At 53.3% G+C, this 9,566-nt stretch overlaps 2 protein-coding genes across 5 annotated transcripts in view; one reads left to right on the top strand and one right to left on the bottom strand.

The window, feature by feature from the left end:
- Positions 1 to 1,835: 1,835 nt before the first annotated feature.
- TMEM205 (transmembrane protein 205) lies at positions 1,836 to 5,277 on the bottom strand. 4 transcript variants are annotated; one of them, XM_011954809.1, is made up of 4 exons: positions 5,112 to 5,277; positions 4,553 to 4,661; positions 4,288 to 4,451; positions 1,836 to 2,180 (listed from the first exon to the last, which is right to left on the bottom strand). In XM_011954809.1, the coding sequence occupies exons 2-4, from the start codon at positions 4,650 to 4,652 to the stop codon at positions 1,875 to 1,877; spliced, it is 570 nt and encodes a 189-aa protein (XP_011810199.1). In that variant the 5' UTR covers positions 4,653 to 4,661; positions 5,112 to 5,277; the 3' UTR covers positions 1,836 to 1,874. The 4 variants fall into 4 exon arrangements, with proteins under 4 accessions (XP_011810199.1, XP_011810200.1, XP_011810201.1 ...); XM_011954810.1 differs by having other exon boundaries at positions 1,838 to 2,180; positions 4,553 to 4,770; positions 5,112 to 5,268; XM_011954811.1 differs by having other exon boundaries at positions 1,838 to 2,180; positions 4,553 to 4,770; positions 5,193 to 5,248.
- The window catches only part of CCDC159 (coiled-coil domain containing 159), a 9,918-nt gene continuing 5,433 nt past the window's right edge, over positions 5,082 to 9,566 (top strand). Inside the window, exons 1-5 of the mRNA XM_011954813.1 lie at positions 5,082 to 5,188; positions 5,462 to 5,610; positions 8,648 to 8,681; positions 8,932 to 9,020; positions 9,112 to 9,193. Coding sequence (XP_011810203.1) covers positions 5,590 to 5,610; positions 8,648 to 8,681; positions 8,932 to 9,020; positions 9,112 to 9,193 — 226 coding nt within the window. The 5' untranslated portion in view covers positions 5,082 to 5,188; positions 5,462 to 5,589. The remainder of the gene's footprint in view (positions 5,189 to 5,461; positions 5,611 to 8,647; positions 8,682 to 8,931; positions 9,021 to 9,111; positions 9,194 to 9,566) is intronic.

Raw genomic sequence — 9,566 nt, 5'->3', positions numbered from 1 at the left:
GAGGCTGAGGCAGGAGGATTGCTTGATCTCAGGAGTTCAAGGCCAGCCTAGGCAACATAGAGGTCCCGACTCTACAAAAAAAATTTTGAAAATTAGCTGTCCACAAAAAAAAAAAAAAAAAAAAAATTAGCTGGCCATGGGGGCACATACAGGTAGTCTTAGCTAAGAGTAACCAACCTCGCATAGGGGGCGCCGCCTGCAGGGGTTCTGCCTTTGAACTCGCTGCAGCCTGGCCCTGGCCATGACTCCGGCCTGCCGCCAGTGAACCAGCAGCCTGCAGCCACCTGGATTCTGCGCAGGCTCCGCCCAGGAGGTGGAGGAGGCTGAGGCAGAAAGATTGCTTGAGCCTGGGAGAGAGCCTTCAGTAGGTTATGATTGTGCCACTGCACTCCAGCCTGGGTGACAGGGCGAGACTTTATCTCTAAATAAAGAAAGTTAAAGTGGGTTGGATCCTTTTGTGAAATACCCAGGCTTTGCTGATGTTGGAGTCCCAGCAACTCCACCTTACTCAATTTGCTGAACTTCTCTGAGCCCCTACTGCCTCATGGGAACAAAAGTAGCTGCCTCAAGAGCTTGCCACATGGATGAATGGGGATGAAGTGCATTAGTTAGGAAGAGCTGGGTTATGCTTAGTAACAAGCACCCCCAAAGACTTCATGGCCCCAGCAGCTAAGGTTTGGTTCCCATGATGGTTGTTTTGTGAAGGCAAAATGAAGCAAATTATGCACTGTTTTGTAACACTTCTCCTTGGAAGGGACACATGCCACCTCTGCTTACATTTCATTGGCCAAAGCAAGTCACATGGCCATCCCCAATGTCAGTAGGGTGGGAAATATGATTGTCCTCTAGGATCAGAACCATCTGGACCTGGTGGCATGTGCCCGTAGTCCCAGCTACTTTGGAGGCTGAGGTGGGAGGATTGCTTGAGTCCAGGAGTTGGAGGCTGCAGTGAGGTATCATCATGCCACTTCACTCCAGCTTGAGTGACAGAGCCAGACCCTGTCAAAGACAAAACAAAACAGGCTGGGCACAGTGGCTCACGCCTGTAATCTCAGCCCTTTGGGAGGTCGAAGTGGGCAGATGGCCTGAGGTTGGGAATTCAAAGCCAGCCTGGCCAGCATGGTGAAACTCCACCTCTACTAAAAATACAAAAATTAGCTGGACATGGTGGCAGGCGTCTGTAATCCCAGCTACTCTGGAAGCTGAGGCAGAATAATCGCTTGAACCTGGGAGGCGGAGGTTGCAGTGAGCCAAGATCGCGCCATTGCACTCTAATCTGGGCAACAGAGTGAGACTCTCAAAAAAAAGACAAAACAGCCGGGCGCGGTGGCTCATGCCTGTAATCCTAGCACTTTGAGAGGCCAAGGTGGGTGGATCACCTGAGGTTGGGAGTTCAAGACCAGCCTTACCAACATGGAGAAACCCAGTCTCTAGTAAAAATACGAAAAATTAGTGAGGTGTAGTGGCACATGCCTGTAATCCCACCTACTCAGGAGGCTGAGGCAGGAGAATCACTTGAACCCAGAGGCAGAGGTTGCAGTGAGCTGAGATCGTACCATTGCACTCCAGCCTGGGCAACAAGAGTGAAACTCCATCTCAAAACAAAAAAAACAAAACAAAACAAATAATACATGATATGTCAGTGGTTAACAACATGTCTGGTATACAGCAGGTGCTCAATAAGTGGGCATCATTATAGGAGAGGCTTACAGGCTAAAATGGCTGACACTCCAAATCATGATGCTTCATGAATGGGGAAACTGAGGCCCCTGGCTCTACCCTTGCCTGCCCCTCCCCCTGCTTCTCATGGAGGTGGGGGAAAAAAAGACAGCAGCCATTTCTGAAGAAGCATTTATTAGCATGCAGGGCCCATGCTAGAGGCTCCTTATTTCCAGGGCAAGGCCGGCGAGACAGAGCCCATTGCTCAGGACGCAGCCCAGATTGCAAAGAGAGGACAGCCCATGGTAGCGGAAGAAATTCTGGCGGAGAGCACTGTATTTGGGGTCCTTCTCTCGCAGCTGGCGGTAGGGATCGGGACCCTGGTGGCTGCCTGGTACCTCCCCACCCAGGCCTCGCTCCTTCTCCACAGTTTGCAGGGCCCACATGGCAGCTGTGGTGCGGGGCTCCAGCCAGCGGGCGTTGACAGTGGCCAGCGTGAGGCTCAGGAACAGCAGGTAAAGCTGGCAGGGACAGCAGAAGAGGTGAGCCATGCCTGGGAGGCCAGACGCGCCCTAGGGAGGGCCTTTCTGTATCCTCAACAGCACAGGGGTGGGGGTGGGGACAGCACTGGATCCAAAAGCCTCCTCCCCCTCTTTCCCAGACTGAGGGACCCAAAGCAGAGTTCCAGCTCTTCTACTCTGAAACTGGTAGCTCTGAAGGAAAAGCTCTATCACCACCTCCTCTATTCCCCCCAAAACCTCCCGAGCCTCCTCTCTTCTGATACTCAGACTGGAAGTCCCCAGGCCAGGATCTCTTTCCTCAGTGGCCACAGCCCAGACCCCAGAAGCTGATATTGGACCCTCAGAGAGTGAATAAAAAGTCTTTGAGTGGCTGGGCACAGTGGCTCACGCCTATAGTCCCAGCGCTTTGGGAGGCTGAGGTGGGTGGATCACTTGAGGCCAGGAGTTCAAGACCAGTCTGGGCAACATGGGCAAAACCCCATCTCTACTAAAAATACAAAAATGAGCCAGGTGTGGGGGCTGTCCCCCTGTAATCCCAGCTACTCAGGAGGCTGAGGCATGAGAATTGCTTGAACCCGGGAGAGGTTGCAGTGAGCCGAGACTGCACCACTGCACTGCAACCTGGATGACAGAACAAGACCCTGTCTCAAAAACAAACAAAACAAAACAAAACAAAGTCTTTGAAGGCAGGAATGGTGTGGCTCAAGCCTGTAATCTGTAATCCCGGTGCTTTTAGAGATAGGGGTGGGAGCATCACTCGAGGCCAGGAGTTCAAGACCAGCCTGAACAACAACACAGCAAGACCCTCATCTCTTTTTTTTTTTCTGAGACTGAGTTTCACTCTTGTTGCCCAGGTTGGAGTGCAATGGCGTGACCTCGACTCACTGCAATCTCCGCTTCCCTGGTTCAAGTGATTCTCCTGCCTCAGCTTCCCAAATAGCTGGGATTACAGGTGCACGCCATCCAGCTAAGTTTTGTAGTTCACTTAGTAAAGACGGGGTTTCACCATGTTGGCCAGGATGGTCTCGATCTCCTGACCTCGTGATCCGCCCACCTCGGCCTCCCCAAGTGCTGGGATTACAGGCATAAGCCACCGCACCCAGTCTCATTTTTTTAAATTAAGAAAAATGTTTTTGCCATTCTCAGATTGCTATAATTCCATCTCCATTTTTTAAAGTATTTTTTAAGTAACTTCTGAGCCTGTTTCATTAAAATAAATGAAAGAAAGAAAGAAAAAAAAAATCTGTGAAGTTCTAATTACCCATAATCCCCTCCTGTCTCTATGAGATTATTCTTGAAACACCTGTCAGATCTCACTTGCCCACATCTATGGAACATAACGCAGGCAAGGGAAGGCCAGAGTAGAGAAATCTGAGATGCAGAGATAGTTTCTTGCCTTGTGGCCAGAAAAATGTGTGGAAGGTGGTAGGAAACTGTAAATTCCCGGTTGGGCTGGTTTTTAAACAATAAACTGGGGTCAATGTACCAGCTCAGCTGAGTCACCACAGCTTGGCAGCAGGCCCAGCCAGCGGGAGGAGAGGGAACAGCAGCTAGCGGGGAGATGCTGGGGGATAGACAGGGCTGCTGGGGACTGTTGTACAGGCTGTGCACTGCTCAAAGGTATCCAGAGCCCAGCTTTGTATCTACCAGGAAGAAAGGGCTCCCCTCCTCTCCTCTCCCCTCCCCTCCTCTCCCTTCTCCTTTCCTCTCCTCTCCTTTCCTTTTTTTTTTGAGACAGAGTCTTGCTTTGTCACCCAGGCTGGATTGCAGTGGCGTGATCTTGGCTCGCTGCAACCTCTGCCTCACAGGTTCAAGCAATTCTCCTGCCTCGGCCTCCTGAGTAGCTGGGATTACAGGTACACACCACCATGCCTGGCTAACTTTTTTGTATTTTTAGTAGAGACAGGGTTTCACCATGTTGGTTAGGCTGGTCTTGAACTCCTGACCTCGTGATCCACCCACCTTGGCCTCCCAAAGTGCTGGGATTACAGGCGTGAGCCACCATGCCTGGACTTTTTTTTTTTTCCTGGAAAAGGTGTAGTCATAGGCGCTCACTGGGGTCCTGGGAATAAGTCTCCAGAGGGCAGTGGCACTCAAAGTCACGTACCTGGCTGGCCTCCCAGAATGTGAGCTGAGCCCAGGCATGCTGTGAAGCCAAGATGCAGAGGTTGATGAAAGCACAGCCCATGGAGATGTGGAAGTAGAAGGGGAAGAGTTTGCTCTGCACTAGTCCGAAGGTATGTCGGGGAAGGCCTCGGAAAAGCAGGAAGCCTGCAGGGTATGGGGACCACAGTGGTGTTAGAGCACTTACTGCCCTCTTATTTCTGTCCCCACCTCAGGTACCCATGACATCCAAGGCTGAGGGTCCCTACCTGAGACGAAGGTCACCCACATTTGCATGCCCCAGGCACCTGACAAGACCAGTAGATGGACCATCTTAATCAGGCCTCCTAGGTTCCCGCCTTCCTCCATCTTGCAGTCCTGGGGAGGAGGCACCGGGTGGCTCAGAACTTTACCTTTGCCTCGTGCGTGGCCTTCAGACCCTGTGAACCCGCTCGGGGACAGGGTTACGGCCAGTCCAGCAGAGATTCTGGCAAAGCAGCCCAGGAATGAGAGTGAGAAAGGCCCAAAGCAGTCAAGGCCCAAAAACAACCCCCGACCCCATCTCTCCAAATGTCAGCCCTCGAGATCTCAGGCTCTCTGGACCTCAGTCTCCATGACACTTCAGAGGCCCCCAAATTTCAGCCCCAGCAGCTCCAGCTCATGGCCCTAAGTCTTCAGAGATCACTCCACTCATTCCCAGACATCACCCCAGGGATCCAGTTCTGACATCCAAGACCACTCTTCCCATAAAATAATCCCGGATGTTAGGTGAAGATCCCTAAAACCCCGAGGAAACCCCAAATCTCATCCCGAGGACACCGATCCCACCGTTAGGAACCAAGACCTCAACCCGCAGCACCCGGATTCCGAGAACAGAGGCGTCGGGGCCAAATGGGCTGAATTCGGTACCTCACTCCCACGCCCCCGGGTGGACAGCGACCCTCCTCCGCCGCGTCCCCTCGTGGGTTTCCAAGAATTCGTCCCGCCTCCCAGTTGAGCCCGAAACCAATCGGATCGTAGATCTGCACCTTTCTATCCCGCCCTCTTGGGTATTGACTAATCGTAGACTCACCCCCTGGGATCCCACCCCCTTCACGGGCTTTTATCCAATTACACCGCGGCTACTAAGCGCTGCTGAAGCGTGAAGGCGCCAATGAGGCCTTCAGCTACTCTGGCAGGGGCGGAACTAAAATGCCGGCCACACCCCTCTCTGTGACTCCTTCAGCCTCTGAGCGTTTTAATGCGATGGTGTCCCCGCGGGATCAAACTTCAGCGTCACGGCTGAGGACTGGCTTCGTGGTCCCTGATGGGAGAGCATGAACAGCTGGTATGTGGTAGGTGGGGTTCTGGAGCCTGGCGGGTGCAGAATTCACAACCCAGGGGGCGGAGCCAGGATGATGACCCCGCCCTCTTCCCTAAATAATTCTCCCAGGAGGGACGCGGAAGCAACAACCGGATGGGACCGGGAGAGAGGAGGCACGACTGGGGACCTAAGCTGGCTCCCAAATGCCTCTCCTTTTCCCCTGCAAGCCTCCTAAGCTTCCTATGGTCCCTAAGTCCCAGGTTCTCAGCGTGACATTCCAGAGCAAACACAACTTCCCATTACTCTATACCAGGCACTGGCATGGATTAATTTATTTAATCACAACATCCCAGGTGTTATTATTCATAAGGTGAATATTATGACATCTCGTTTTTATAGTTGGGGACACTGAGGCAGGGAGAGGCTCAGTAACGAGACCAGTATTACACAGCTGGAAGGGACAGAGCTAGGATCTGAACCTAGGCCATCTAGCTGGAGAGTTTGCCTGCTTAACCATCATACTCTGCTGCCCCTGGAAGTGAGGACCTTCCTGAGGCAGTGACTCTCGGAGGGGCAGCTTAGGACATTTCAGGCAGAAGAAAAACGTGTACATCACGGGGTGTGTGTCAAGATCCAGTGAATGCTTAGGGGATGCCCGGCACTCAGTTAGGTGCTCAGAAAATAGGAGCCTAAAAAAGGATTAAGGAAGATTTTACCGAAGATAGGCTGAATAGTTTTTGTTTGTTTGTTTGTGTTTGAGACAGAGTTTCGCTCTTGTTGCCCAGGTTGGAGCACAATGGTATGATCTAGGCTCACTGCAACCTCCGCCTCCGAGGTTCGAGCGACTCTCCTGCCTCAGCCTCCCAAGTAGCTGAGATGACAGGCATGCGCCACCACACCTGGCTAATTTTGTATTTTTAGTAGAGATGGGGATTTCACCATGTTGGTCAGGCTGGTCTCGAACTCCTGACCTCAGGTGATCCACCTGCCTTGGCCTCCCAAAGTGCTAGGATTACAGGTGTGAGCCACCACGCCCAGCCTGAGTAGAGTTTTGAAGAGCATGCAGGAGTCTTCCAGGTCAACTGAATCAGGCAGAGGGCCTGGCAAGGGCGACAGAAGAGAAAGGTCTAGAGGATTTGGGGGAAGAGGCTGAGTGTGACTCAGGGCAAGGTGCCTTTCACCTAGAAATTCCTCCAGGCAGACCTGCCCCAGATATCTCCATCTGTGCCATATCTGGCTATACTAGAGGGGGAGGGGAGTCGGAAGTGAGACCCAGAGCTCAGCTGTTTCCTGTTCCCAGCCTCTTTTAGCACAGGCCTGGGCACCAATTCGGCTAACATCTATTGAATAGATATGTCCTGCCTCTCCTGCTCACACTCTATGGCTGGCACTCACCTGTGGGGCCAGGTCCAAGTTCCTGGCTTGGCCATCGATACTTTACTAGAGCTGCTCTGCTAACCTCCTGCTGCTTCCTCTTGGACCTCGATTCAGCCATCATGAATTTACCAGCATAGAGCATGTGGTTCCACACCTCCAAGCTTTTGCACATGCTGTTGCCTGCCAGGAAAGCCCTTCCTTTAAGCCAATGTCAAGGTCCCTTTTTTCTTTGAACTCTTCTGAGGCCTGATTTTTTTCTTTGAGGCCTTCTGGGTCCTTCTCACTGCCCAGCCCAAACCTTGGGGGCTGGGATAATCTTTTTTTGTTGTTTTTTATTTCTGGAGACCGAGTCTCACTCTGTTGCCCAGGCTGGAGTGCAGTGGTGCAATCTCGGCTCACTGCAACCTCCACCTCCCGGGTTCAAGCGATTCTCCTGCCTCAGCCTCCTGAGTAGCTGGGATTACAGGCGCCCATCGCCACGCCCAGCTAGTTTTTGTATTTTTAGTAGAAACGTGGTTTCACCATGTTGGCCACACTGGTCTTGAACTCCTGACCTCAAGTGGTCCTCCCGCCTTGGCCTCCCAAAGTGCTGGGATTACAGGCGTGAGCCACCACTGCCGGCTGCGCCTAGCCTTGGGATCATCTTTCATCCAGCTTTGGCTCCTACCATAACTGAGAAGCCTTGAGTTTAGGGCTGAGGCCTCTCTGGCATGTCAGGGAGGGTCTGGGGGCACTGGGGACATGGGGAGTTATCTCAAAGCAGCCCTTGCTTCCCTACTCACAGCGACCCTCTTCTGGCCGGACTACCCCGGGACCCTGACTACTCTGTGTCCTGCCTCTACTCACCTCCCTCACCCTCCAGCGTGTGTTTGCCTGCTAACGTGAAGTGTGACAAGTACTGGGGTTCGTTGGGGGGCTGCCATAGGGCTGGGGACACTGGGAGGGGCTGGGAAGGTGAGGAGTGCCCTGCACTGTCCCTCAAGGAAGCCCTCACCCATAGGGTCGTCCTCGGACAAAGCTCTGGAGCGTGCAGCTCACTGGTCCAGGACCCCAGAGCCAGAGACCTTGGGACGCCCTGCTTCTGGGGACACAGTGAAGAGTGCAGACTGCAGGCCAGGGTGGGGCTCGGGGCCTCCGCCGCATGAGGCTGCCCCCTCCCGCAAGCCAGACCTGCAGAAGGAGTGCTGTAATGACCAGGACGTTTTGAAGAGGCATCACAACGTAGCTAAGGTCACCCCCACCCGGGAAACCCCTTAAATGCCAAAAACCACTGTAATCTACTGCTGTGGGGCTTAGGGAAGGGGCTGTAGGGCAGAGGGACCCCCATGAACACACCCACCGTGTTTCTTCAGCACCTAGAACAGCGCCTGGCACTCAGCAGGCCCTCACTAAGCAAGTCTTGAATGGAGGAAGGGATGGATGGAAAGAAAGAGTGTGGCTGTGTGTCTTCCATGGGGATTTGACTGTGATTGTCTCTCGGCCACATAAATGCACTTCTGAGCGTGTGTAGCCCAAGGGGGAGGTGAATAAATATGCCCGGAGTGGAGCTTTGCCTGTACTTGTGGTTTGGGACACCCAGAACTGAGGAGATCCAACTTTTGTCCAGCCCTCCAAACTGGGTTGCGGTTAGCAAGGAGGCAGCTCAGGGACAAATTTCTACTCCCATCTCATCTCTCTTCCCTAGAAGTCCTTGGAGACCAGCTCCTCCAAAGTCAAAGGTGAGAAATCTCCTTTCCAACGAAACTGTGTGGGGAAGAACTGCTGGTTTCCACCTCTACCCTCTGCCCCTGCATCAGCTGACCCCCTGCCATGGTCACCCATTCACTCCTGCCCAAGACTGAGTGGGCCCCTGTTCCATATCTTACACCCTGTTCCTACGGCTACTCTGAGCCTCTGCTGACCTCTGCCCTGCCCTTGCCCCAGACCCCACCCCTTACAGCCCTGGCTCACCCTGTCCTCTGCCCACAGCCAAGACCATTGTGATGATTCCCGACTCCCAGAAGCTCCTGCGATGTGAACTTGAGTCACTCAAGAGCCAGCTACAGGCCCAGACCAAGGTGAACCACCTTGGCCCTGCCCCCAGCAACCTCTCTTTCTCCTTGCCCTCCCCTCCTTCCTCCCACCCCAAGGCTGACCTCTTTCCCCCAGGCTTTCGAGTTCCTGAACCACTCAGTGACCATGTTGGAGAAGGAGAGCTGCTTGCAGCAAATCAAGATTCAGCAGCTTGAAGGTGAGGACTGGCCAGAAATCAAGGTCAGGCTAGGCCAGGCATGGTGGCTCACGCCTGTAATCCCAGCATTTGGGGAGGCCAAAGAGGGTGAATCGCTTGAGGTCAGGAGTTCGAGACCAGCCTGGGCAACATGGTGAAACCCCATATCTACTTAAAAAAAAAAAAAGAGGCCCGGTGCGGTGGCTCAAGCCTGCAATCCCAGCACTTTGGGAGGCTGAGACGGGCGGATCACGAGGTCAGGAGATGGAGACCATCATGGCTAACACGGTGAAACCCCGTCTCTACTGAAAAATACAAAAAAACTAGCCGGGCGAGGTGGCGGGCGCCTGTAGTCCCAGCTACTCGGGGGGCTGAGGCAGGAGAATGGCGTAAA

The sequence above is a fragment of the Colobus angolensis genome, unplaced genomic scaffold (assembly GCF_000951035.1).
Source record: "Colobus angolensis palliatus isolate OR3802 unplaced genomic scaffold, Cang.pa_1.0 Scaffold39, whole genome shotgun sequence".
Classification (NCBI taxonomy): domain Eukaryota; kingdom Metazoa; phylum Chordata; class Mammalia; order Primates; family Cercopithecidae; genus Colobus; species Colobus angolensis.
This window is presented reverse-complemented; position numbering and strand designations above follow the sequence as displayed.

What these genes read in the sequence shown, in the direction of transcription:
- TMEM205 (XM_011954809.1), bottom strand. Translation starts at nt 4,652, where the DNA reads ATGGAGGAAGGCGGGAACCTAGGAGGCCTGATTAAGATGGTCCATCTA. An exon ending in GTGGGTGACCTTCGTCTCAG is followed by an intron (nt 4,452 to 4,552) that starts GTAGGGACCCTC and finishes CATACCCTGCAG; the next exon opens with GCTTCCTGCTTTTCCGAGGC. An exon ending in CATTCTGGGAGGCCAGCCAG is followed by an intron (nt 2,181 to 4,287) that starts GTACGTGACTTT and finishes TGTCCCTGCCAG; the next exon opens with CTTTACCTGCTGTTCCTGAG.